The 27686-nt window shown below is 49.8% G+C and overlaps 1 protein-coding gene and 1 long non-coding RNA gene across 2 annotated transcripts in view; one reads left to right on the top strand and one right to left on the bottom strand.

Moving 5' to 3' along the window:
• The window catches only part of LOC144290610 (uncharacterized), a 24760-nt gene extending 1161 nt beyond the window's left edge, over positions 1–23599 (bottom strand). Inside the window, exons 1-3 of the long non-coding RNA XR_013358175.1 lie at positions 23471–23599; positions 5349–5514; positions 3784–3877 (exon numbers count right to left, since the gene is read on the bottom strand). This is a non-coding gene — a long non-coding RNA (uncharacterized LOC144290610). The remainder of the gene's footprint in view (positions 1–3783; positions 3878–5348; positions 5515–23470) is intronic.
• Positions 991–27686, top strand: LOC144290609 (complement C3-like). Its single transcript, XM_077860017.1, has 41 exons — positions 991–1123; positions 1279–1486; positions 1940–2114; positions 2300–2370; positions 2467–2555; positions 2638–2720; positions 2957–3044; positions 3790–3892; positions 3995–4115; positions 4358–4473; positions 5143–5283; positions 5365–5574; positions 5803–6012; positions 6516–6677; positions 6943–7072; positions 8022–8102; positions 9887–10084; positions 10243–10354; positions 10645–10739; positions 10844–10983; positions 11366–11572; positions 12288–12339; positions 12517–12603; positions 12782–12985; positions 14339–14414; positions 14643–14811; positions 17658–17750; positions 17912–18065; positions 18988–19157; positions 19323–19481; positions 20902–20961; positions 22468–22558; positions 23822–23867; positions 24916–25003; positions 25324–25410; positions 25626–25731; positions 26086–26175; positions 26539–26625; positions 26712–26801; positions 26910–27045; positions 27467–27686. The coding sequence occupies exons 1-41, from the start codon at positions 1053–1055 to the stop codon at positions 27597–27599; spliced, it is 4989 nt and encodes a 1662-aa protein (XP_077716143.1). The 5' UTR covers positions 991–1052; the 3' UTR covers positions 27600–27686.

Raw genomic sequence — 27686 nt, 5'->3', positions numbered from 1 at the left:
GATTTTGTCTATTGTGGTCACTGCTGTGTTCCCAGCATGCTAAGGAGGGCTGTGCTCATAGCAAATACTTAATGAATCTTTGTTGGATAAATGTATATTATCATTGTTTTCGGGGAGATCTGGGGTTCTCCAATAAGCAAGACTCTCCAAGCTGGCAGTGCCAGCTTCACTGAAAAAAAAAAAAAAAAAGAAGAACCAGACAAACTTGTCTGCAACCCGTCTGCTTCTAAGAGACAGACACCACAAAGTGGTCCAACATCTTTAAAGGGCATATTAAACAGGCAGCGAAAATTATTTCGGAACAGAGAAAGCCTTCTTCCAGGAATGCCTCAAGCATGATGTGTTTTTGTCCCTGGTTTAATATGTATAATTTGCCTCTGGAAAAGGAGCCCAGAGAGCTTGGCATAATTTAAGAACAATGGACAATGGTCACAATTTACCAAGCATAATTATGCAGAAAGATCCGAAGCCCAGCAAGAGGATTTGACCTGTGCATTTTTTAGAAGGTTCCATTATGGCAGGTCCTGGGGCTGGATAGCTAAATGCCAAGGCTGCTTACGCTTGGGGCCAGGGAATGAAGATATAATGCCTGCACTGCCCCCCATTTGAGCAACTACCCCAGAAACTCACCAATTTCACAAGGGCAGGGGTGGGGACAATCCTGTTCCTGCCCTGACTGGTCAGTCCCAATCAAGCTCTGAGCCCAGTCTCCCAACCCACATGGCCTAGGGTCCTTGCATAGAGAGGAATGCTTCAGGATAAGACCCCATGGGTCATGGGAAGGACAACTGCTCCCACCGCCAACGCTGGCCTCCAAGGGGGGAGCTCGTATATTTCCCTACCTCTGCTGTTCCCAGCCCCTCCTCAGCTCGTTGGCTGAGGAGGGAGGAGCAGCCCTCTCGTTCCCCATTGGACTTATGGGAATTCCTTCCCCATGTCTGTTTAGATATTAACTCAATCAGGACAGGCCAAGGCAAACAGACCAGAGCTGGGGTGTTCAAGAGGATAGGCACCTGCGGCCTGGGGCTGCACATCACCCCACCCCCGCCGCCATGGACATGCCCTGGCCCGTGGGGTTGATTCTACTCCTCTTGAGGACCTCTCTTGCCCATGCCGAGCCACTGTGAGCCTGGGAAACTGAAGGCCCTCAGCCGCTGCCTGCATGTCTGTTGTCTGCATGATTCCCTGCATGTGATTCTGTCTCTCTGCTCCTGCCCACTCCCCCCACCCCCCACCCCCGCCGAGTCCTCCCATGCTCCTGTGTTTGTCTACTGTCAGGTACATCCTGGTGACCCCTCGAGCCCTGCGGGTCGGCACTCCTGAGAACATCCATGTACAGGCTCACTCAGACTCCCTGCAGCCCCTCACTGGGAACCTCCAGGTGAACCTCACCGTGTGGGACTTCCCCATGAAGAAAACAGTGGTGGCTATGAGACGCCTCACTCTCTCACCAGCAAACCACTTTATGAAACAGACATCTGTGATGGTAGGTGACAGGCCTGAATGGGTGGCCACCAAGGGAGGTTCTGGGTCAGCAAGGATGGACAAGGGACAAGGATGTCCCATGAGGGACACTGGGGAATAGATGCAGGGTTTGGATATGGTTATTGCTCCTCTTATGTCCCGTCCAGTCAGAAATCCAAAGTCCCCTGGGTCTGAGCTCCAAGAAGGGCAGTGATTAGCCGGAAGAGGTCTCTGTAAGAATTAATAAAAGGCGCCCTCTGCTGGTGGCTTGGGAAGCTGAGCTCGGACGGGATTGCAATTCCACTTGGACTGGATGTCCTTGCGCAGGAGCAACCTACAGAGCCAGACAAGACAACCTTGTTCTCAACGACAGATGGCCCCCATTCAATTGTTTCTCCTGAGATCTGGCTCAGGGCTTTGCTTCCAGGAATAGAGACTTCAGCAGAGCCTGAGGAGTGTGAGCATCTCTCCCCAGATTCCTGAGAGCCTGATATACCCCCAACAACCAGGGCAACAGTATGTCATCATCCGGGCAACGTGGGCATCCACCTCAAACCCTTCATTCATGGAGAAGATAGTGCTGGTGGCTCCCCATGCTGGCTACATCTTCATCCAGACAGACAAGACTATCTACACCCCTGAGCACTTGGGTAAAGCCCCCAAGCCCTTGGCCTAGGGCAGATGCTGACTCTCATTCCCTGTCTCCCCCACTGCCCTTCATATTCCATCCCCCAAGGTCTCCCTCTGTCCAATGACTCCTCACTGCCCAAGATCCTAATGACTATCTCCCTCTCCAGCTTCTGTCCAGAACTCAGAGCCTTTCTTCTCTCTCCAGTTCAATACCGAGTATTCACTGTGGACCACAAGATGGATCCTGTGGCCAGAATATTCACTCTGGACATCAAGGTGGCCTCTCTTTATGGGAAGATGCATCCCAGACACTGAGGTTATATCCTGTGCTGAAGGCCTGGGTCATGAACAACTCACCCCCTGTCCCCACAGAACCCGGAGGGGATCACTGTAATCAGCCAGAATCTGATAGCCAAGGAAGGTTTCTTCGCAAGCTCCTTTAAACTCCCAGAGATTGTCAGGTGCCTCACTGGGAGCCCTATGGATGGAGGGATGGAGGCTCTCCTCCTCAGTCTCCATCTCTCCTGACTCTCTGTGTCTCAGTCTTGGGACCTGGAGCATCGAAGCCAGTTACCAAAGTGCGGCCAAGCAAAAGTTCAAGGCAGCCTTTGATGTCAGGGAATACGGTGAGTAGGGTGTGATGGGCAGGGCAAGGTGGGACCCACAAGAAACAGGGTGGGAAGTGGAAAAGAGGTCTCATGGTGCACCTACTGTGTGTGAGGGCCCAAGCTGGGTTCTGGTGAACAGGACACACATTCCAATCCTTGGGGGTTGCCAGAGTCATGAGGAAGGAGTGAGCAGGGAGGGGACAATGGGGGAACAACAAAACACTGAGGGTACCCACTGCCTTTATTCCACCCAGTGCTCCCATCATTTGAGGTCCAGCTGAAGCCAAATAAGACTTTCTTCTACCTTAACGATGAGGCTCTGGGTGTGGACATTGAGGCTTGGTGAGTCCCCTTGTCCCCAGCTTGGACATAGGACCAGGAATGCCAAGAAACTGAATGAGTAGAAAAGCCGGTCACTTCTGTGGCACTTGAGGTATGGTAGAGGTAGAGGTATTCTTTGCCACCCATGAGATATTTTTGGCCACCTACATTGTTTTGCGAGGTTGTCCAGACCATGTCTGTCACCTGTAGGTAGTACAGACTATCCCTTCTGGTCTCTGGGGTTGTATAGGACACCTTGCCCATCTAATGGATTCGTGCCATATCTCACAGCTTAGACCATTCTGAAGGTCTGGAAGGTTGCACAGGCACATTTGCCATCTTATGAAATTGTCCAGACCACCTCCACAGCTGTATGAGGTTGTAGAGACCATATTGTCCAGTCAAGGTTGTAAGGGCCATGCCTGCCACTTCTCAACATTATTCAGACCATTCCTACAGCTCTATCATGCTATGCATCCTGTCTAGTCTGTCTCACGAGGTTTTATGGGCTACTTCTACCATCTTGTGAGGTTGCACAGGCCATATCTGCAACCCAACATGAGACTTTACAGGACATGTTTGTCACCTTCCAGGGTTGTGTAGATGAGCAATGAAACCATTCAAGTTTCCAGGGGCCACCTCTGTCCCTCCCAAAGATTTACCACTATCCCTACAGCCTCATGAGGTCATATATGACATCTCTGCAATCACATGAGGTTGTGTGGGTGCTTCAGAGACAGTGGGATGACCCTCCACTCACCCCCAGGTATATATTCAATAAGCCAGTGGATGGACATGCTCTGGCCATCTTCGGGGTGAAGCTGGATTCCCGTCGGATGCCCATCCAGAGCTCCCTGCAGAGAGTGGAGGTGATTGAGTCTTGACCTCTTCCCCCACCAATAGCCCTTTCCATTAACTTTCCTGTCTCCCCAAAAAACCATCTCTTCTTCTCTCTTTGGCCCTGAGAGCAGATCTCTGAAGGCCTGGGCCACATCTCCCTCCAGAAGGATACACTGATATCCACATTCCAAGGCCCAGAAGAGGATTTCATTGGGGCCTCAATCTTTGTCAACATCACCGTGTTCTCTTCAGGTACCACTCTCACCCAAGCCCCTGGCAGAGGTCAAAACAGCATTCTTGCTCAACCTAGACATGTGACCATGGGCTACCTCCCAGCCTGTTTCCATATCAGAGGAAGGTAAAAATGCCAGAAAGACTAAAAGGAGCTTAGATTGTGTTGCTGTTTTCCCTGTCTTGGTGAAGCCAAGCAGCCTTTCCACTTCCCCAAGAAACTGAACCTCCTCCACAGACCTCACAGTCCCCCATCTCTCCAGGGGGTGAGATGGTCCAGACTGAGTCCTCCGGGGTGAAGATTGTCCGGAGCCCATACAACATAAAGTTCACCAGGACACCCCAGTATTTCAAGCCTGGGATACCCTTCCACTTTAAGGTCAGAGTCTGACTTCACTTCATCCAGGGATTCAGAGCTCCCTTCCCTTAACAGACCCCTCTCAGGAGACAAAAGCCCACACTGGGCTCACCTGCCTCCGCCCCCCCTCAACAATACATCTGTTTGAGAACTGAACCATCATGCCTCTTGGACCAATCCCAAGTCTCTCTCAAGTCTCAACCCAGGTCCCCCAAAGCACTGTGGTGGCCCCACAATTTCTTTGTAGGGGGCTTAGTGGTCACAGTCAGGTTAGAAGGTGGTGCTCGAGGGTTATTTTGAGGTTACATTTGTACAGCAAGCACACTGTTTTTACATGCATTCATTTTGAGTGACCTTGGGGAGTCTGATGGACACTAGAAAAACTAGAGACATCCTTTGGTGCCAGTCCTACTAAAGATTTCCCCCAGCCCTCTACATCTCTCCAATTCCCTCCACCTCCACCCCACCAGCACACCAACATCCAGGGCCACCACATATGATTGCATACTCCAAAATTTGAGGGGGTGCCATGCATAAAGACTCTAATATGAATGGTGCCCCTACTGTTGTTCAGTGCACAACTTGTACAGCTATACAAGCCAGTCCTGTCCAAATCAGTTTCCCAGAACTCACTTCTCATGCCAGGCCACCCCCAGGCCTGTCTTTAATCTCACCCCAATTCCACCTCAGGTCTTCGTCTCAAATCCTGATGGGTCCCCAGCCTCTAGAGTCCTTGTCCAATGCCAAAACAATAAAGAGTACACCTCAGACAATGGAGTGGCCACCTTGACCATCAACACAGTTGAAAATCAGGAGCAGCTCTCTATCCTGGTACCAACCTAATGGGGCAGGGATGATGGACCTGTGTGAGCCAGAAGAGCTGAGAGTTTACTTACCCATCACTTCTCTCAGGTAGAAACTGCTGAGCCTCTCCGGCCAGAAGAGCAGGCTACAGCCAGGATGACAGCTTGGCCTTACTTGACTCAAGGTGGGTCAGGGAACTTCTTGCACATTGAAGTGAAGATGTTGGGCACAGATATTGGCAGCAGCATCCAGTTGAGCCTTAACACGAAACATAAGAATCATGACAACAAGGACCGCATCACTCACTTCACCATCCTGGTGAGTGGCTAGGACTAAAACTTAAACTAAGGAATTATTTCCCTGGGATATCCCTGGCTAGCTGGTTTGGAGGCACTATGAACAGTGATGCGAAGGTGGGAACCATTTGGGGTGGCCTCAGACTAAGGAGCTGAAGCAAAGGAGCCGTAAGTCTCCCTTGTGAGCTAAGACGGCCTCAGAAAAATGTTGACTCTACCCTTCTCATTCTTGTCCTCCCTTGTCTCCAAGGTCCTGAGTAAGGGCCGGATTGTGCATGCCAAATATCAATCAAAGCAACCTGGGAGTCACTACACATCAACCATCATTGATGTGACTGCAGAGATGCTGCCCTCCTTCCGCATCCTGGCCTTTTATTTACTGCCTCAGGGAACAGGTCAGGATCCTGAACTGGTGGCTGACTCCGTATGGATTGATGTGAATGACAGATGCATGGGGACGGTAAGCCAAATTCCTTGAAGTTTTACATTACCATCATAAAGCTCGGATGGGCCAAGAGGCTGTCCAAGTTGACGGGCTCCAAGTCTGAAGGCAGGGGAGAGTAAATGGAGATGTGCCCTTAAAAGCTCAACCTAGGGGCACCTGGGTGACTCAGTGGGTTAATTGCTTTCAGTTCAAGTCATGATCCCAGGGTCCTGGGATCAAGCCCCTGCATCAGGCTCCCTACTTATCAGGGAGCCTGCTTCTCCCTCTCTCTCTGTCCCTCCCCCTGGTTGTGCTCTCTCTTTCTCTCAAATAAATAAATAAAATCTTAAAAAAAAAAAAAAAAAAAGCTCAACCTAAGGCATGGAGACTATGCAAGTATATGGAGTTGGGATTGGCCTGGTGAAGTTCTGGATGCTCCATCAGAGTAATAAGGAGCATAAACTTAAAAGTGGATTTGGGGAAGCCCCTTGGTAGCATACGAGCCCCTTTTTCTGACATCTCTCTTTTTCCTGGCTCAGCTGAAGGTTGGTTTGAAGAAAGAAGGACAATTCCAGACTTTGGAGCCAAACAGCCAGGTGGAAGTGAAAGTGACAGGTGATGAAGAGGCCACAGTGGGATTGGTGGCTGTGGACAAGGCTGTCTATGTCTTGAACAGCAAACACAAGCTCACACAGAAGAAGGTGAGAACACATGGGCTTTGGGCCAAGAGGTTGCCTAGAGGTTCTAACTGAGGCCTCAACTTCTTCAGCTGTAAAATGGGCAACACTGATGGATACAAGTATTCAAGGATCTAGAACACAGCTAGAGATTGGAAGGTGGTAAGAGCTCAATAGAAGGGAGGTGGTGTGAGAATTATTATTTGAGCCAGCAATTACAGTGCACCATTGCTCCTTTCCTAAAAAGGTCATACAGCTTCCAAATCCAGGCTCCTATCTTAATCCATAGGTCTGGGATGTGGTGGAGGAACATGACATTGGTTGTACAGCAGGCAGTGGGAAAGACAGACTTGCTGTATTCAAGGATGCTGGATTGGACCTGAAGATGAGCACGGGGATGCACACCCTGGCAAGCTCAGGTACAGGAAGGGAGGGGGTGGCGGTGGAGGGGGGCAGTGCTGTCTAATGGATAAGAACATGAAGTTTGGTGTCAGACAGGCTAAAATCTAGACTTACCCTTACCATGAACCAGTTACATTTCCTCTTCGAGGCTCAATTTCTCTGTCCATAAAATGGAGATAATAATAGAAGTGATTCACTACATCTTAGTTAAGATATAGATTTGTCCATGAGTAACAGAGATACAAACTAACAATAGCCTAAACAAGTTAGAAATTTATTTCTCACTCAGTAACAGTTATGAGGTCATTCTGGGACTCAAGCTCCTTCTAGCTTGTTGCTCTGCTATTTTCCAAGATGGCACCTCATCAGGACGTCATGCAAGGCAAAAGTATGAAGGGAAGTGGGAAAGAGAGACACTTTCTCAAATCTCATTTGCTGGAACTCAGTCGTGTAGCCCTAGTTGCAAGGGAGACTGGGAAATGTGGTCTTCATTCTGAGCAATACACAAAAGAGACAGGTTTCGTTGTCACAGATAATGGGAGGAGGTGGATACTAAGGACAACTTGGAGTGTCTCCTTTCAACTATCAATAACAGTTTCTGTTGACTACAAGCTGGACACTCTACTAAGTACTTTTATATGCAGGATCTCATTGAGAAAACTATAATTATACCAATTTACCTAGGTGGAGAAATTAATGCTCGGAGAAGTTAAATGACTTATTGAAAAAGTAAATAAAATAAAATAAAATAAAATAAAATAAAATAAAATAAAATAAAATAAAATAAAATAAAATACTTGCTGAAGACTGCACAGCTTTTAAGTGGTGAATCTTGAATATGAAGAGGCTATGGGATTAAGTGAAATGATGCTTAGAAAGCACTGGGTATTCTGTAAGTACCAAATAAATATCAAGGATGTTGATAATGATCTTGACAGTGGCCCCTTCATTCTTCTCGACCCTCAGACTGGCAGTGCCCTCAGAGCCCCCCTGACAGCCGCCGCCGCCGCCGCTCCCTGAAGAAGCTGGAGGCCAAAATAAATGCAGGTCAGAGCTAAACCTAGACATGCCCCTCCTGGCTCCCTAACCTACAGTATTCATTAGAGCTTAAAGGAGAATATTGAAACCACTCTAGGTACTTCAAGCAGAGAGGGAGGGATTTAATGATGGGAGTTTGGTACTTTCAAAATCATTAGATGGTCTGTAGGCTGCTTGCTGGAACTCAAGATCACCTCACTGCAGTTCTTGCAATGCATGAAATCTCAAGAAACTACTGCCAATATCTCTTGCAATGCTGGTGGATAAACAATGAAACGCAGCAACGTGTGCAGTACAAAAACACACGTAGAGTGGGGTTCACCAGTCAACTACCACTGCCACAGAGAAAATGGTCTCCACTTCTTCCACCCTCCAAATCTTACACAACAGTGTCTCGGTACAGGAATCTAATCATATCCAAAAGCCTAGCAGCAGGAGAATCTGGGAAATGTAGCTTTTAGATGTCTAGGCTCTGTGAGAAAAGAGAGAGTGTAGACAAAAGGAGAGATGGGTGCTGGGTGCCAGTGGATAATTGCTAGCAAACCTGACATCCCCAAGGTCAAAGTGTGGGCCAGAATAAGAAGCTCTGAGTCTGGAGTTCGAGGAAGATGGGAGGCAGCACTGAGTAATGTTAGAAACATGGATTCTATGAATATCAGATTTTGCAGTCTCTTTGAGCAATGGTTATGACTTTATGGATCTAAATAAAGAGAACGTAAGTGAAGCCTAATAAAAATTGAGATAAAACTTTAACTCTAATTTTCATATTAAAAAAATTACCCTAACATCCTGGGAAAAGTTTATAATATAAACTATTGTTTCATTTATGGTAATGATAAGTTATATTATTTAACTATGATCATGTTATATGGTAAGCAATAAGATTTTTGAATTGCTATGTATTTTTAAAGATTGTTTATTTATTTATTTATTTATTTATTTTGAAGAGAGAGTGTGAATGGAGGGAGGTGCAGAGGGGAAGGGAGAGGGTGAGGGAGAGAATCTCAAGCAGACTCCATGCTGAGTGCAGAGCCCGACAGAGGGCTTGATCTCATGGCCCTGAGATCCTAACCTGAGCTGAAACTAGGAGTCAGATATTTGATCGAATGAGCCACCAAGTGCCTGAGAATTGCTATATTTTTATCTTTTAAGTGTATTCCTTCAGTTTGCTAACTTAGAAGCATTCGATTTGACACCGTGCTTTACAAGTTTTATGGTTTGATTTTTTAAAAACACATGATGAAAATCAGAAATTGAAATGATAGGGCGCTTGGGTGGCTCCATCAATTAAGATCTGCTTTCAGCTCAGGTCATGATCCCAGGGCCCTGGAGTTGAGACCCAGGTCGGGCTCCCTGCTCAATGGGAAGTCTGTTTCTCTTCTCCCTCTGCCCCTCTCCCTGCTTGTGCTCTCTCTCTCAAATAAATAAAATCTTTTATAAAAAAGAAGCGGAAATGGTATCTCTAATATGTAAACATGGTATTACGAATCCCTGTCAAGAAGGAAGGGGAGGAGGAGAATGAAACCCCAGCAGCATGGATTCCAGTCCCAGCTCTGCCACTTGGGAGCTGTGAGATCATGGGTCAGTGAATTGATCTCTCTGTTGTGTAGCTTCCTCATCAGACCCCACCACATTGGTTCAATGTGAGGCTTCAGGGAGAAGGTACGAAGACCAGCATCTGCCGGAGTTATGGATAAATAGAGACTCGGTGTACGGGGCATTGAGGGAGATGGGCCCCAGCTTCTTCCGATCCCACTTAACCCCTCCTCTGTCCCTTTAATTCTGGCCCACAGTGAACAAGTTCAAGACAGAGCTGGAGCGAAAATGCTGTGATGCTGGGCTCCGGGAGAGCCCAGTGGGGCTGTCGTGTGAGGAGAGGACCCGGCATGTCCGCTATGGGCCAACCTGCGTTGCTGCTTTCCTGAGCTGTTGCCATCTGTCTGAGGCCCTGACTAGGGAGGCCCGGGAGGAACAGCTGCTTTTGGGGACATGTGAGGAAGCCATGGCAGGAGGGAGGGGGTTGGGGCTCGCCTGAGGGGCATGAAGTGCCATGGGACAAGTCAAGGGGAGATATGGGCCATAAGAGGATGGGGTGGGAAGACCATGGGAGAGATGCCAGGAGACACTGCCTCACACCCACTTCCTCCAGCGGATGAAGAGGAGGACTTAGGTGACATCTTCTTCGATGACCAGCCTGTCCGGACCTTATTCCCTGAGAGTTGGCTCTGGAAGAAGTTTACACTGCCGAAAAGTAACTCAGGGTAGGACCACAGTTCCCATGACAGCATCTAGTCCCTGGCCCTTTCAGGCATCAGTGGATGTCAGTCATAGCCAGTGGCCCCCACTGGTGACAGCTCTCAGTATACTCCCATGATAAGAACCACTCTGGATGGGGATACAAATCCCAGTGGTTCCCCCAAAAGGACAACCCTCTAGTGATGATGTCTCTGATAGGGTGACCCACTGACCCCTGAACAGTGACTCCCAGTGCAGAGGCTATGCACTGTCCAGGCAGCACAAACTCACTAATGCCCACCCCCTACCCCACCAGTTCCAGAGGCATCTCCCACTACAGCACTCTTGTGAATGTGCCAGATTCCATCACCACGTGGCAGTTAGTGGCTGTCAGCCTCAAAGCCGGAAAAGGTGACCCCATAAGCCCAGAGCTAAGGAAATGGGAGAATGGTGGTCCTGCCCAGCCCCAGGACAGCTGGCCTCTGCTTAATGCTAACACATTCCCCTGGCTCTAGGTCTCTGCGTCTCAGACCCCTTTGAGCTGACGGTTATGAAATCATTCTTTGTGGATCTCAAGTTGCCTTCCTCCGTGGTCAGGAATGAGCAGATCCAGATCCAAGCTGTGCTGTACAATTTCAGGAGACAGAAGGTCAAGGTGAAGCCTGATCCTTCCCCTCCTCTCAAACCATCCACCAGTGTGTTTTATAAAGGGTTTGGGGTGTGTCCATTATTCAAAGGGGCCAGTGAGGTGGTTGCCCTTTTGAAAAAGCTTCTGGGGTATATTCTCATTTAAAATACCCAATAATCCCAGCAGATGGCTATTATTGCTTTTGATGTAGATGCGGGGAAATTGAGGCACAAAGAGATTAAGGGACTTTCCTGAGGTCATGCAGCACATAGGCAAGGTCTTCACTCTCAACCACTATGCTGTGCTGTCACCTACTTGGGAATTTTAGAGTGGGGGCAGGGAGGGAATTGTGACCAGGATCCTGGGCCACCCCCTGAATCAGGACCCCTTAACTGTCCACCCTGTCCAGGTCCGTGTGGAATTCCCCCACAAGGAGCTGCTGTGCAGTGCTTCGAAGAAAGAAGCCCCATCCCGCCAGATAGTGGTCGTGCCCCCCAACTCCTCCAAGATGGTGCCCTTTCTGCTTCTCCCACTTGAGATAGGCAAAGTGGACGTGGAGGTCAGGGTTGTGAGCATTGGGGTTGAAGACCACATAAGGAAGACACTTCTGGTCAAGGTAATGGGTGCCCCCACCTCTTGTTACTGGTGCAGACTGCAGGGCTTCCCCAGGGCTCCCAGGCTGTGATCACAGGATGGAGAGGTATGCCCAGGATCAACAAACAGGCTTCTTAGAGGGGAATGAGGTACAAGAGAATGGATTTGAAAGTTCAGTCACAGAGCCCTCACTGTGGGACTTTGTTGTCAGACTTGGGTTCAAGCCTTGTCTCTGCTGTGTGACCTTGGACAACTTAACTATTCTGAGCCCTCATTTCCTCATTTTGCCAAGTGTGATAATCATCACACTCAGAGCTGTGAATAGCAATCAGAAAGCTGTGAAAATTATTTATATCACACATCGGACTGTGCGTGACCCATCAATAATATTTTATTTACTTCTCTTATTTACTTAATTCATTTACTTAACAAACACACGTTCAGCACTTAACAATATAAACTCTTTAAGAATAGTAACTCATTGAGCCCTAAGAACAACCATATGAAGTAGGAATCTTCTACGGATGAGAAAACTGAGTCACAAAGAGGTTAAGTAATTTGCCCAAGGTCACACAGCTAGAACGTAGAAGGGTTGGGATTTGAACCCAGATAATTGGGCATCCAGTCTGTGCTCTTTATAGCTAACTAATCCCTCCTCCTACTGTCATTGTGATCGTCGTTATTACTATTCTTGCTGTTATTGCTGTTTTAACTTGCTTCATCATTGCATCTCACAGGCAGGAGGGCAGATAGAGCAAATATCCCACAGCATCCTCCTGAACCCCCAAGGTTTGTGGTGTCTACAGGGAGCATGTGGGATTCTAGGGCCACATCAGGATGGAGGGAGGAGCTGAAATGAGGGGGTTTGGTCAGGTGGGCAGTCTGAGCTCCTCCTGGTTCTGCACACCCTGACCTCCCCAGCCCCAGAATCTGCTTGTCATAGAAGGTTGTGTCTGCTCAATCCAGGTCAAACCCAGATGGAACTAGTGCCAAGACGGAACTTTTTGAACATGGTGCCCAATACAGAAGCAGAAGTGTTTATCAGTGTCCAAGGTGCTTAGGACAGAGATGACTCCTGGGGGGAGGGATTGGGAGACTGGGGAGCTGGCTCCTCCCAAGCCTGCCTGGGCACAGGGGCAGGAGGGGTGGAGGGGTTGGGGTGCCCATGTGGTATGAGCAGGGAGCCATGGCGGCTTAGGCCATTCCTCAAATGACTCTGCTCACCTGATAGGTGACATCCTTGGCGAGACAATCCTGGGTGCCCTGACATCTAAAGAAACATGGAAGCTGCTGAGGGTCCCGACTGGTTGCCCTGAGCAGACGCTGAGCTCCTTGGCACCTGTGATCATCCTGACCCACTATTTGGACACCACTGGCCACTGGGGCAAGGTTGGGGTAGAGCTCAGGGAGCAGGTGATAAAGAACATTGTCAGCGGTGAGAAGGGTTCCTTCTGGGACCTCAATGAAAGTGTCTGGGACTCTCTGGAAGGGTGGCTAGGGCACCCCAAGGGTTGAGGGTGGCCTCCATGGGACTCTCCTCAACAATAACATTCATACTCTGACTCATCTCCCGGGTTACAACCTGGTACCAAGTCCCCCAGGTACTCCTTCATCTGGACCCCTCTCCCAGACTACAGTCTGACAATAGACACCCTGGTTTACTCCTAAAGCAGCACCCTCCAGGTTCTGTTATATCCAGACCCTGTCCTAGGTTACACCCAGTCAGTGCCAAGCCTTGGGCTATACCCTTAGAGAACAGCCAAGCAGAAAACTCCAGAATAACCTCCAGTGGTGGCCTCCCTATTACCCCTTTCCAAGTTATATCCACACCTCCCAGGTAACTACCAGAAATGCACACTCCTGGTTACACCTAGACAGGGACACTCAAGTTAATCTGGGCACTGGCCCCTCTTCCCAGTTACACTCAGACACCAAGTCTCCATTCAGGTGCTCTTAACAATACCCTCAGGTATCATCCAGACACTATCATCCCCAAAGTTACCCCCAAACCTCAAGCTCCCAAGCAACCTTCATGTAATACCTAACCCCAAAGTTACCCCCAAACCTCAAGCTCCCAAGCAACCTTCATGTAATACCTAAGTAGCAATGCTCAGAATACACTTGAGAGGTACCCCTCCAAGATTATACCCAGGAGTAGCCTTTCCTAAACTACGCAGACACGGGACGCCTGGGTGGCTTAGTGATTGAGCATCTGCCTTTGGCTTAGGGCATGATCCCAGGGCCTTGGGATCAAGTCCCCCATTGGGCTCACCTGCTTCTCCCTCTTCCTGTGTCTCTGCCTCTCTCTGTGCCTCTCATAACTAAATAAATAAAATCTTAAAAAAAAAAACTACACACACACACACACACACACACACACAAAATTGCACAGACACAGGGACATCCCTAATTTATAGCCAAGAAACAACCCCCAAGGAAGCTCCTAGGTCGTGGCCCCCAGAGTACCCCCTTTCCTGGGTTCCACTTCCCACAATCCCCCTGAGCAGCAATCCCTAGTCATACCCTTCCCCAGAGGACCCCAATGGGGCGATTTCCCAGGTGACTCCCAGATGACACTGCACACAGCTCCCACAGTCACACCTGAGCCCTACAGGCACCTCCTGATCCACCTAGACAAGTCCCCTTCTATGGTTGCATCTAGATGTGATACACCCCCAAGTCACACCCACATCTTGCCCCCTAGATTATGCCTGATAACTGACTCCCCTTCACAGCCACACCCAAATGCCAAATCTCCCTGAAAGTTCTCCCCCACTCATTTCCCCAGGTTACACCCAGATGCTGACCCATCGGAGTGAACACGGCACCTACCACACCAGCAAGGGAAATCCGGGAAGTACCTGGTAAGAGCAAGGATTGGCAGCCCTGCCACCACCGCCCTGAGTGAAGCCTGAGGGCCAGCCTGGGACTGGATGAACCCAAGAGCACCCATGCAGTGAGGGCTTGGGGCAGGCAGCCTTTGGCCCAGAAAGATTGCTACCCCTGGAGCAGCAGGAGGAGTAGACTGCCCCTAGAGTAGATGCCCCTGTCCTAGAATCCCCTGGCTGCTATCACCCTGTGTTCCCCGACAGGCTCACAAGCTACGTGTTCCGGGTCTTTGCCCTGGCCTACCCTATCATGACAACCAGCGTGCTTGACCTGCACTCTCTCTGTACCACTGCCAACTGGATCATCACTCAGAGGCAGGCAGAGGATGGGCACTTCTTGGAGGAAGGTGCCGTGATCATGGCATGGATGCAGGTGCCCACCCCTACCCCACCCCGCACCCCACCCCCTCCTGCCTGGCCTGTTCAAATAAAACCCAGGCTCTGTGCACTGATAGGTGAATCTCAGGCCCCTGACCTGTTTACAGGTAAAAAGAGAACAGGAAAAAGCCAGGGCCTGGCACCCAGCACCACATGCCCCTGCTCTGGACCACCCTGCACTCTGTTACTATGTCACAGGAGCTGGGCACATCTGGGACCCCAGCTCTCTCTCACCCCCACTTCCAGCAGGCTCCAATCCTGGCTCTCTTTCCTCTGGGCTGAGTCTTCTGAACCCCCTCCCAGCCATCCCTACCAAAGAGTCCTGCTCATCAGCCTCCAGGAATAGCTTTCAAACAGTCTGGGATGTCTCTCTCCTGTTCAAACACCTTCTACGGCTCACCGTTGTCTATGACAGTGTCTCTCTATTATATGCCTCCCTTCTGTATCTCTCTCCAAGTTTTATCTCTCACTACTCCCATCACAGATCCCTCCAACTCACTGTGTCTTTACTTAAGCTGCACTCTCTGTATGGAATAGCCATGCTCCATCCCTTTTTCTTTTCCCTGGCTGGCCAAATTATGCTTTATCTTTACATTTAGCTCAAACCCACCTCCTCCAGGGGTCTCCCCTGAATACCAGCCCTGTGCCTGTCTCTATTACTGCACCTATGACAGTAGGGATGTCATTCACTCATTCAACAGACATTAATCTGGCAAATCTGTGTACCAGGCCTTGTGCTAGACAGAGGGGAGACAGAGCAGTAAACAAGACATTTACAGTCCCTGCCTTGTGGTACTCACAAGCTGGGGTGTGGGAGGAAGATGGAAGTGCACCAAATAATTATAACTAGTGATTGTTTAGGTCGCAATTGCGCTAAGTTCCATGGGAAAGAAATACCAGGAGGTAGTATTTAATGGTCCATGCCTGGTCAAGGAACCTACAAAAGGAAGTGGGGGTAAAGCAGCAACCTGAAGGAGGAATAGAGTTGGTGGAGGAAGAATAGGAAAGATAGCGCTAGGCAAAGGGAGCAGCACATGCAAAGGCCCTGAGGCTCTGGCACATTTGAGGAAAAGGGAAAGACCAGAGCCCAAAGATGGGAAAGGAGGTAGTCTGTCCTGAGACCTGAGAGGGAGGAAAGATACCAGGGCCTGAAGCCTGTAGGGCCTTGGGGACCCCTACGCTGAGTCCTTCTGGTGAGGGGGCGGGTGGAGGAGGGAGCGGGTCTGGTTCATCATAGTTGGCAAATGTTTGCCGAATAAAACTCTGGGTGAATGCATGAACCCAGAAAAGACAGATTGCAACCCCAGATGAAGGGAAGAGTTAGGGAGTTGGGAGGTCTGTGTGAGCAGGCACCAGATGCCGCACAGAAAAGTGGTACAGAGAGGGGCTACAAACACGTTTCACTGGCTCATAGATCGGAGTTTCTATCAACAAACATTTATCAGGCACCTACAATGTTCCAGGAACTGCTCTAAGCACTGAGGACCTGGGGCAAACAAAATAGATAAAACTCTTTGCTCTCATGGGGTGGACACTCTAGTGGAGGACAGACAGGCAATGAGCATGAGAGAGACCTAAATGATGTGGCATGCATGTTAGAAGGGATATGGGGAAAGACTTAGGAGAAGGGCAATCAAGGTGATGGGGTATAATTTTGGAAGATGGTATTTGTACAGACCTGAGGAGGTGAGGGAGTAAGTCACATGGATAATTAGGGAAAGAGTGTTCCCAGAAGAGGGAACAACATGTGCAAAGGCCCTGAGACTGGAAGTGCCCAGTATATTTGAGGAACAGTGAGGAGGTTGGGGCAGAGTGAGCAACCCTGGAGGAGAGATGGAGGAGGAGATCTGACAGAGGGGATGGGACAGATTGTGCAGGGCCTTTGGGGCTGCCAGGAGGACTTGAGCTTTTCCTCTGAGTAGGATGGGAGCCATAGAGGGTACTGAACTGAAGAGGGACACAACCTGATTTCAAGAGTTCACAGGCTTTATTGGCCACTGTGGGAAGAAGAGACTGTGGGGTGGGAATTAATTCCTTGGGGCTCTTATAAAAAGTGCCACCAACTGGCTGGCTCAAAACAACAGAAATGTATTTATTTTGTCATAGTTCTGAGGCTAGAAGACTCAGATCAAGGTGTCAGCAGGGCCATGCTCCTTAAGAAGGCTCTGGGGAGGAATCCTTCCTTGTCTCTTCTAACCTGATGGCCTCTGGCAGTCTTTAGCATTCCTTGACTTCTAGCTGCACCACTCCAACCCCTGTCCCCATTTACCCTCCTTCTTTCTATGGGTCTTCAAATAGCCTTTTACAGACACTAGTTACTGGATAGTGTCCACTCTAGTCAATGTAACCTTCTATTAATTTAACTAATTACATCTGCAAAGACCCCATTTCCAAGTGAAATCCTATTCTGAGGTTCTGGATGGACACGAATTTTTGTGGGGAGGGCACTAATCAACCCAGTACTGAGGCTGAAGGTGGAACTAGAAGACTAAAGAGGAGCTTGAACCCTAAGTCAGTCATTTACTAGCAGGGGGGAGACCACCCTCTCTGACCATCACTTTCCTCATCAGGAAAATGGGACTGCTGTAAGAATGCTTTGAGATAGTGGAGAGTTTAACACATCACCCTCCGTGGCTGTTGGCTTTGGTTGGTAATGCACACCCCACAAAAGCACATCTTAACATGGTTCCTCCTCTTCCTCTCTCTCTCTCCCCACACTGCTTTCAGCAACCTCCAGCCCAGAGCTGAGCACCTGGAAGCTTTTCAAGGTCACACAGGAGAGGTTGGGGAAAGTCTCTCCAAGACACTAGGGAGATCATGGGTGTGATCTTGTATCCACAGGGTGGCTACCGAGGCTCTGAAGCACACATATCCCTCACAGCTCTTGTCCTGATCGCCCTGAATGAGGGGAAGGACTTGTGTCGGGGTATACAGGTAAGATCCAAAGAGGAGGGAGACTCTGCAAGCCCTCTAGATTCTCTGCCCCCAGGAAGTCGCCCCATCCTCATGTCCCTCTCAGTGCATTCCTCCCTTCTAACTCTTAGACACCTTTCTTCTAATAGCCTTCCTCTGGTTCCCTCTCTCTGACTTTCTAGAGTTTGACTGCCAGCATGGAGCGAGCCCGTAGCTTCCTGGAGGAATGCCTTCCAAAAATTCAGACAACCTTTGCCGTAGCCATAGTCTCCTATGCTCTGGCCCTCACCAATAGCCCCCGAGCCAATGACCGCCTGGACAGCTTTGCTAGCCATGGTGAGTGTAGGTCACTTCTTAACCAGCTTATGTGTTAACCACAACCATGGGGGCAGTGGGAGGGGGATTGTGTGATTTCAAATTTAGCAATGTGAGATTCATCACTTAGTGTTTATTGTGCATCTATGGTGTGCCAACTCTTTAGCTCAGACTCTGAGAAACCAGGGTAAGCAAGAATGATGTGGTCCTTGCTCTCAAAGGTCTCATTATCCCTGGAGGAAGCAATTAGAAGACAAACAGATCAACTACAAATTGAGACAAACAATAAGATGATAATATACGAGATAGGTGGGAGAGATGATGAAGGAAGAGGAGTATAGATTGGAGAACTGGAGAGTCCTCTGTGAAAAGGGGATTCCTAAGCTGGAATAAAAGATGAGAAGGCCCACCTGTGTGAAAGGCCAAGGACATTCCAAGCTAAAAGAATGGCATGTGCAAATACCCTAAATTTAAAAGGTGCTTGATATGGTCAAGGATGGAAAGAAGGTCATAAAATGTGGTTAACTGACAGGAGTCTGCCTCTCATGGCCTGCCCTATCTCATCCCCAAAGATCCTATACCATCCACTTCATTACTCAAGTCAAGAGGAATGGAGTTAGGAAAACTCACTTGCAGGGGGACCAGTGGGAGCTTCTCTAAACCTTAATTTCCTTGTCCCTAAATAGTTAAGAGTCCTCCTAGAGTATTCTGAAAATGAAGGAGCTTCTCTAAACCTTAATTTCCTTGTCCCTAAATAGTTAAGAGTCCTCCTAGAGTATTCTGAAAATAAAATGTTCATATGCCTCCTCAAGGAGTTTCACATAAAGGAAGTGCTCAACAAAATAGTGGACGAGAAAATTCAGGCCAGATGACACAAGGAGAGGACAGGTTTTGGTAGATGGGCCCAGTTTTGGGAGACAAAGTGGGCCTATCCATCTCCTAGATAAAACCCACTGGCCAGTGGACAACCTGGAGGACTCCCTGTACACCATTGAGGCCACAGCTTATGCGCTGATGCAGAAGGTGGAGTTGGGTCGACACAACGAGACGCACGCCATTGCCAAGTGGCTACTGGAGAAGCGGGAGCTAGGCGGAGGTTTCAAGTCCACCCAGGTGACCCCGGCCTCGGAAAGAGGGGGTGGGGGGCGCTAGCCGAGGTGCTGACAAGGCCGGCTCGCCGGAAGGAGCTGCCCGTGGTGCTGATTTGCCATGCTGGGGGGTGGGGATTCCTGGGGCGCTGTCGGTGGTGCTGATACACGGCTCCATCCCAACCCCTAGACCACCGTTGTGGCCCTTGAGGCCCTCACCCGCTTCCGGGAAGCTGTCCCTTTTAATAGTGTCCAGGATCTCCGCATCCAGATAAGCGTCCCCAAGAAAGCCTTGAACTTGGAGTGGTACATCGATCATAACAACGCCTACCAGCTGCGGTCAGCAAAGGTAGGGCACTGAGGGGCAGAGAGGAAGGCCATACACAGGTGGCACTGGGGATGAGGTCAAGAGTCATGTCCTTGCCAATCTCCCTCTCCAAGATTATCTTACAACCAATGTCTATACTGTTGATGTGTTGATTCATTTATTCCACCATTTCTTGAGCATCGATAGTGGGCCAGTCATTCTCTTGAGCAATGGGGATGCATTATGAAAGATCTGTGCCCTCTGCTCTCATGAAACTTACAGCATAGAAAGAAACTAAGAAAAAAAAAAAAAAGAAAGAAACTAAGACAAAAAGTATTTTAAGATTTCTGGAAATAGGGGATCCCTGGGTGGCTCAGCAGTTTAGCGCCTGCATTCAGCCCAGGGTGTGATCCTGGAGTCCCAAGATCAAGTCCCAGATCAGGCTTCCTGCATGGAGCCTGCTTCTCCCTCTGCCTGTGTCTCTGCCACTCTCTCTCTGCATCTCTCATGAATAAATAAATAAAATCTTTAAAAAATAGATTTCTGGAAATAGGGAAAAGAAATGTGTGTAAAGGGGAAAAGATCCTGGGTGTGAGGAAGAAGATAATCTCCATGATCTTATCCATGGAGGAAGTGATATTTACCTTCAATACTTTGACCCGTCTTTATTGAACAATCACTCTATGCCAGACATTGTTCTAGGTGCTGGGAATTCAGTCACAAACAAGACAGAAAAAAAATCCATCTCCTTGTAGAATTTTATACTCTAATGGGTGAGACAGACAGTGAAGTAAGTAGAATACGTAGTATGTTACATGATGGCAAGTGCTACAGCTAAAAAATTAAGCAGAGGGGGAGGATGGGCACATCATCGAGTTGCAATTTTAGATAGAAAGGTCAGGAAAGTTCTCAACAAGATGGTAACATTTGAGCAAAGATCTTAAGGAAAGGAAGGAGCAAGCCTTGTGGGTATCTAAGTAGAAGAAACAGGCAGTGCAAAGGCCCTGAGGCAGAAGTATCCTAAGAATAACAAGGGGTTTAAGCAGGGGTGATGTGAATGGATGTGAATTTGTAAAGTTTCTCTCCAGCTGATGAAGGAAGAATGTATGATGGAAACAAGAGTAGATGGAGAGATGCCAGGGAGAAGAATCTTGTGGTGGCTCCGTGCACAAGGAGCTCTGTAAACACTGTAAAGTAGACAGATTGAACAGATGTACATTAGTACACAGCCTGAATTGGCAGTTGTAGTTGATATGTGACAGTGTAGACATCACAAATGCTCTATCAAAAAGAAAAAGTAAAACAAACCATCTATGTGGGGGGGGGAGCAGTGAGTTACTAGACCCCGAGTTAGGGAAATTACTGAGGCCTCAGTGCCCATGTGTTTTCCTTCCCAACTCCGTTGTATTCGAGCCATGTTTTGCTGCCTCTGTGCTCAAATCCTCTTTTTGCTTCCTTTCAGTTCTCTGCCCAGGATGACATAGAGATCAAAGCCAGTGGCAGTGGGAGAGGCACAATCTCGGTAGGTCTGGTGTCCCACCATGAGATCCTTAGCTAGAGGCGCCCGGGTAGCTCAGGGGTTGAGTGTCTGCCTTTGACTCAGGGTGTAATCCTGGGTCCGGGGATCAAGTCCTACATTGGGCTTCCTACGAGGAGCCTGCTTCTCCCTCTGCCTGTGTCTCCATCTCTTTTTCTCTCTGTCTCTCATGAATAAATAAATAAAATCTTTTTTTTTAATGAGATCCTTAGCTGGAGCCCACCACCACCACCACCACCCTTGTTATTGGAAATAGAGGCAGTCTATTAAGACTGAAATCAGCAATAATTTTAGCTACCATTTAGGGCACTACCATGTGCTAGGAATCAAGTTAAGGACACCTTAAAACCTGCCCCCTAGGGATCCCTGGGTGGCGCAGCGGTTTGGCGCCTGCCTTTGGCCCAGGGCGCGATCCTGGAGACCCGGGATCAAATCCCACATCGGGCTCCCGGTGCATGGAGCCTGCTTCTCCCTCTGCCTGTGTCTCTGCCTCTCTCTCTCTCTCTGTGACTATCATAAATAAATAAAAATTAAAAAAAAAAACTGCCCCTAGAAAGTTGGAAAAAATATGGACTCCATTTAACAAGTGGGGAAATAGAGACTCGGAAGGGTCTTCACTTGTTATAAATCAAGAGGGAGGAGAGGTAGAGGCGAGAGGTCTTTGGGCCTGTCTACCCCTCCTATGCTGGGTCCCTGAATGGGTGTCTCTTTCTTTCCCCTCAAAGGAAGATTCTCCCTCCACCGTGTCTTTCAATGCCCGAAGGATAACTCTGCCCTTTCTTCCAATATCTGGGGGCCCTGTTATATCTTCTGGCTCCATGCCCTGTGGCCCAGGAGGACAGACCTCTTGTTCACTAAACTTGAGGCAGACCGTTTTCCTATTTCTGGCAATGGAGTCACAGTTGAAGCTCTGCCCTTGTGGTGTGACTTTGGAAATGTCATCCTCCTCCATGAGCCTCAATTAAATTTAAATTAAGTAAAATTAAAAATTCAGTTCCTGGGATCCCTGGGTGGCGCAGCGGTTTGGCGCCTGCCTTTGGCCCAGGGTGCGATCCTGGAGACCCGGGATCGAATCCCACATCGGGCTCCCGGTGCATGGAGCCTGCTTCTCCCTCTGCCTTTGTCTCTGGCGCTCTCTCTCTCTCTGTCTCTCAGTCTTTCATGAATAAATAAATAAATGAAATCTTAAAAAAAAAAATTCAGTTCCTTGGTTGCACTAGCCACATTTCAAGTGCTCAACAGTTATATGAGGCTAATGGCTACCATATATGTACAGCACAGGTACAGAGTATTTCCGTTACCTCAGAAAATCCTATTACACAGAAGTGGTCTAGATTCTAAAGAGTGTTCAGGTCACTGCACCCAGAAATTCAGGGGGCACAGACTTTGCTGTGAATTAGGAACAGGGACAGAACCTGGGCAGGCAAGGACTGGAGTGAGGAGGAAAGGAGTGGGTAGTAATGGTCTCTGACACCTTCCCTGCCCTGGCAGATCCTGACCATGTACCACAGGTCCTCAGAGTCCTGGGAGGGCACCTGCAACCTGTACCACCTGAATGTGACTCTCCATAGTACCTTGGAAGGTGAGCCTAGACCCAGGGATTCCTAGACCTTCTATTCTATTATTTTATTTTAGCTTTCATTTAGTAAGCACATTTATTGCCTTATTCAACTCTTCATCAAATATTTATTGAGCATTTACTATGTGTCATGCCCTGTTTCTGGATCCTGGGAACACAGGTATGAACAAGAAAAATATCCCTTCTTTTCCTGAATCCTCCTGGAAACAAACAATAATACGACAATAGAATTATACCCCTACAGCCATTTATTTATAACAATCTTCATTATAAAAAAATAAATATATAGCACACTTACATGATAAGTACCACATAAAATAAAGCAGGAAAAGGTGACACATACTTGAAGGAGGCCCAGGGGAAGCTGTCTGAGGAGATGGCTTTTGAGCTCAGACATGAAAGAAGTGAGAATGAGCCATGAAGGATCTGAGGGAATAGCATTCCAGGCAGATAGAACAGCAGGTGCAAAGGCCTGGAGGCAAGAATGAGCTCACTTGGTTTGAAGAAGCCATTGTGGCCACAGAGGAGGAAGGGGCAGGGTTTTCGGAAAAAGAGTTGGAGAGGTAATGGGAGCAAATGGTGCAGGGACTTGTGGGCCATAGTGGGAACTTTGGTTTTTGTTCAGAGTGAAGTGGAAGCTATAGAGGGTTCTGAGCAGAGGAGGGATATGACCTAGCACAGGTTTGCACAGACTCTCTCTGGCACAGACTGCAGAGGACAAGGACAGAAGCTGAAAGACTAGGGAGGAGGAGACTGCACTGGTTTTGCAGGAGATGATGGGGGCTGAACTGGGGTAGGGGGCTGTGGAGATGGTCAGAAATGGGATCCTAGAGTTCCTAGACTGAGGTACCAAGGAGGAAGAGACAGGACCCGCCATTGGGAGCTCACTGTAGGGATGAAGGGAATAAGACTCACCAGTCCTAGGACTTTTAGGGACTAAAAGTGACCAAGGCTTTGGCTTGGGTTGCATTTTGTCATCGTCGTCGTCGTCGTCGTCATCGTCGTAGTAGTAGTAGTAGTAATGGTAGTAACAGTAACATAGTTCTGAAGCACGGATAAGGCACTGTGTTAAGTGCTTTACTTGCATTAACTCATTTAATCCTACACCTCCCCTTGGTTGAGAATAGTATGCTCCCTACTTACAGATTTGGTAACTAAAGCACGGAGAGTTTAAGCAACTTGCCCAAAGTCACAAGGCAGAGCCAAGATTTGAACCCAGGACACACTGTGTTACCTAGACTCTAAACTCCTGGCTTCTCTCTGCAGATAATAAAAAGGAGGAAGAGACCTTCCAGCTCCGGATGGAGACAAGGTCAGGGCACTAGGATCTTGGGCTGGAGGCAGGAGGAAGGGCTCACTTCCTGGTATCCAGACTCCTTACCAGCTTTCCTTGTGTACCGAATGGAGGGTGGGAGCCAACCAAGCTTGCTTCTCCATGCTTGCCCCCTCATCCTACCACCCATCCTGCCCTCCCCTGCCTGTCCCTGCCTCCCACCCTGCCTTCCCACGCTTGTCTGCCATCCTGCGCCCCCCAATCCTGTCCTTCAACCTGCCATGTCCTGGGATGGCGGGCTCCACCACGGTGAACATGTTTCATGTCCCAGATGACCAAAACTGGTTCCAAGCCCACAGCTCTCTCCATCTTCATCTTCTCCAGACATCCCAGCCCTCACCCCAGTTCTGTTCTGTCTCCCAGATGCCCTCACCTGGGTCTGCCCCAGATAAAAACACTTATTGAGCATCTGCTGAATGCCAGGCTCTGTTCTAGGAACTGAAGGTACAGCTGTGAGCAAGTCAGCCCCTCTCTGCCTGGTAGAGCTCACAGCCTGTCAGGGGAGACAGACAATAACCAAATAATCATCCAGAATCAATGTAAAATGACACCTGTGACTAAATACGGCAAAGGAGAAATCCAAGGAGCCACAGGAGGGCAAATTAGAGAATGATCTGGTGCATGGGCTGGAGAAGGCTTCCCAGAGGGAGTGATGGATCAGTGGAAATTGCAAAGATGCAAGGATGTTTCAGGGAAGAAAGAGGAGTGAGGATTCCAGGCTGAGGACAGCATGTGCCAGGGTCCGGTGGCAGGAGAGGGATGCTTAGAAGCAATCGCGTGAAGGCTGGCTGGGAGGAAGTGAAGCAGAAGAGTGAGACAAGGCATCTGGTAAAGGTTGTTGAGCAAGGAAGCCACGCATCAGATTCCCATTTGTTACATCCGTCGGCTGCTGGGGGCAGAGGGGTAATGGGGAGACCGGGAGGAGGCCACGGACTGCACCCATGCAGACATGAGATGATGGCAGTAGGAGCTTTGGGGAGAGGCAGGAGGAGAGTAAGAAGAGACACCAGAGCTGTGAAATCCCCAGGTTCCAGGGAAATCGAGAGGCCACAATGAGCATCATAGAGGTCTCCCTGCTCACCGGCTTCTACCCCAACCAGAATGACCTCAAACAGGTAAGGTCCCACCTGTCTCCTCTTGAGCAGGCGGGGGATGCCCTAGCAACATCCCACACTCTCCATGTGGGCACAGTGGTCAAGGCCCCCAGGTTAATGCCCCATGGTCAGTAGCCACAGCCAACTTTTGATTGTCTCCCTGAATGACCTTAGACAAATCCTTGCCCTGATTGTGCCTCAGTTTCCCTGATACTAGTGTTGATGGGACAAGGACTGGGAGTTTGAGAGTGACTTCACACTGACCAGAGCTCCTAGAGCTGGGGACCTGGTGGGGTGGGGGGCGGTCTCTGCCAATCTGCAAGCCTCACCCTTTGCCCCAGCTTACGAGCGACGTGGAGATGTATGCCTTCCAGTATGAGACCAAGACGAGTTCCAGTGACAGCACCGTTGTCCTCTACCTGGAGAAGGTGAGGAAGGCTGGGTGTCCTCTTCCAGAGGCCTGTGAGCAGCCTGGTGGGCGGAGAATCCAGGGTCAGCACCTTGGGCAGTGTTGCCAGAGAGCCATGGGGTCTGAGGTCAGCTCCTCAGGCCACAAGGCCATGTTGTCAGTGTCATGGCCAAGGCCCTGCGGTCAGTGCCCTATGGTCAGTGGCCCTGGTCAGCTCAGGATTCCCTTCCCCAGCTCTCGCACAAGGAAGACACAGTGCTGGGCTTCCGGGTCCACAGGATGCTGCAGGCAGAGTTCCTGCAGGCCGCCCAGGTCACCATATACGACTACTACGAGCCTTGTAAGCGTGGGTAGGGGTTGGGGGGGCGGTGGTGGGGTATCCCCTGAAGGGACTGGGAAAGACTGGGCCAGGTGGGAGGGAAGGAGGGGCGGGGTCAGGAAGGAGGAGGGGCGGGGCACCGAAAGGGGTGTGGTTGAGGGGCGTGGCCTTCCCAGCAGGTCAAAGTTGTGGGGAGTCTGGAAGGGGATGGGACGCAGAATTGACCCGGCAGGGCCGGGTAGGGTGAGGGGCTTGCGGGGGGGGGGGGGGGGGGGGGTGAGGGGTTGGGGAGGGCCTTCGGGGGCGGAGCCAGGGGTCACCCAGCCGGCAGGAACGCTGGCCCAAGCCAACCCCAGGCATTCGTCTGTCTCTCAGCCCGGAGGTGCAGCTCTTTCTACAACCTGCCCACAGAGCGGTCTTACCTGCAGAAGATCTGTCACAAAGATGTCTGCAGATGTGCGGAGGGTGAGGTCGTGGGGACGCTGAGGCCGGGGCTGCCAAGCTGGGATCCAGGAGCCCATCATCACCTCCTGGCTGTCTTATGGGCTGAGTTTAGGCAAAGAGAGTGAGACAGGAAGATAGAGACAAAGAGGACAGAGGCCCAGACACAGAGACTAACACACAGAGTCAGGCACAGCCAGAAAAGGGCCCAGATGGGGGAAAGAGACCCAAAGGAGACATAGAGAAGAAGGGAGTACCCTACAGACCAGAAAGGCCTGACCCAGAGATCTAGAGGTGGCTGGCCAGGGGCCAAATGGGGGTGGGATGGGAGGAGGCCCCCTCCCTCAGCACAGCCAGAGCAGCTGCCTTGCCCTCCCAATGCTCCAGAACAGTGTCCATCTCCAAGGAAGGATGGCAGCCAACTGAGGCAGGAGGAGCTCCAGGCAGCAGCCTGTGAGACAGGCGTGGACTTTGGTGAGTGTGGGAAGTGGCAGGAGGCAGGAGGAGGTCCACCTGTAGGCCAGATCCAACAGGACACCCTCCCGTCCCTGCTTTCCCAGTGTACAAGGTCAGGCTGGAGTCTGTGAAGGCCTCCACCTCCAACCCCTACATCTACTACAACATGAAACTCCAAGCCATCATCAAGGGTGGTATGTTCAAGGGGACAGAAGAGGCGGTGTGAGGTTCTACCCCAGGAACCCCATTGTGCAAAAGGGCCAGGCCTGTATACACTCACACATGTGTCTCCTCTCCTCCAGGTACAGACCCTGCTGTGCCCCTCACCATGAAGAAATTCATCTCTCATGCCACCTGCCATGACTCGCTGGGGCTGCAAGAACAGGAGACGTATCTCATTATGGGCCACACATCAGACCTTTGGAGACTCAAATCTGAGTGCGTGGGGGACTCCTGCTGACCCAGGACTCAGGCGGGGGCCCCCTTCCCGACCCCAGCCCAGTCCCTGGTGTCAACATTTCCTATTAGCACCTGTCACCTATCAACAGGAGTCTCAGGTTTCAGGGCAGCCCTAAAGGGAGGTATAGACCACTGTACAGCCCCAACTCCAGGGAACACCATTCACATGTAGATGTTGTAAATATAGATAAAGATTCAGTTTTCCAATAAAGGACACTAAAGAATCAGAAGAAGGGGAGCCTTTTCTAATCACCAGCCACGTGGACTACAGGCTGGGGGACCCAAGATGGCTGGTGGGGTGGACATGTGGCTATGGCTCTGGGACACTGCCAATCAGGGTGGAGGAGGGCAGGGAGGGCACCAGGCTCTCCTCACCCTCTTTGCCATCTCTCACCCACAGGTACATCTACGTCCTGGGCAAGAAGACGTTTCTCATGCAGTGGCCGTCAGATGGGGATGTGGGCAAGAAGGAATTGTTGGACCAGATGAAGGAATTTTCAGAATATATGAGCATTCACGGCTGTGAGTCCTGAGACTCAGGTCTCCACTGCCCTCTGGAGTTTGTTTCCAAGCTGGTGCAGGCCACTGGGCTTAATTGCAAATAAAGACATTGGAGTGGA

Source organism: Canis aureus, chromosome 19 (genome assembly GCF_053574225.1).
Source record: "Canis aureus isolate CA01 chromosome 19, VMU_Caureus_v.1.0, whole genome shotgun sequence".
Lineage (NCBI taxonomy): Eukaryota > Metazoa > Chordata > Mammalia > Carnivora > Canidae > Canis > Canis aureus.
The sequence above is the reverse complement of the archived record's forward strand: the minus strand, read 5'-3'. Positions and strand labels throughout refer to the sequence as shown.

Coding starts and splice junctions, on each gene's coding strand:
- LOC144290609 (XM_077860017.1), top strand. CDS start 1,053: ATGGACATGCCCTGGCCCGTGGGGTTGATTCTACTCCTCTTGAGGACC. Junction 4,116..4,357: donor CATCACCGTGTTCTCTTCAG/GTACCACTCTCA, acceptor CCATCTCTCCAG/GGGGTGAGATGGTCCAGACT. Junction 26,176..26,538: donor TGTCTGCAGATGTGCGGAGG/GTGAGGTCGTGG, acceptor CCAATGCTCCAG/AACAGTGTCCATCTCCAAGG.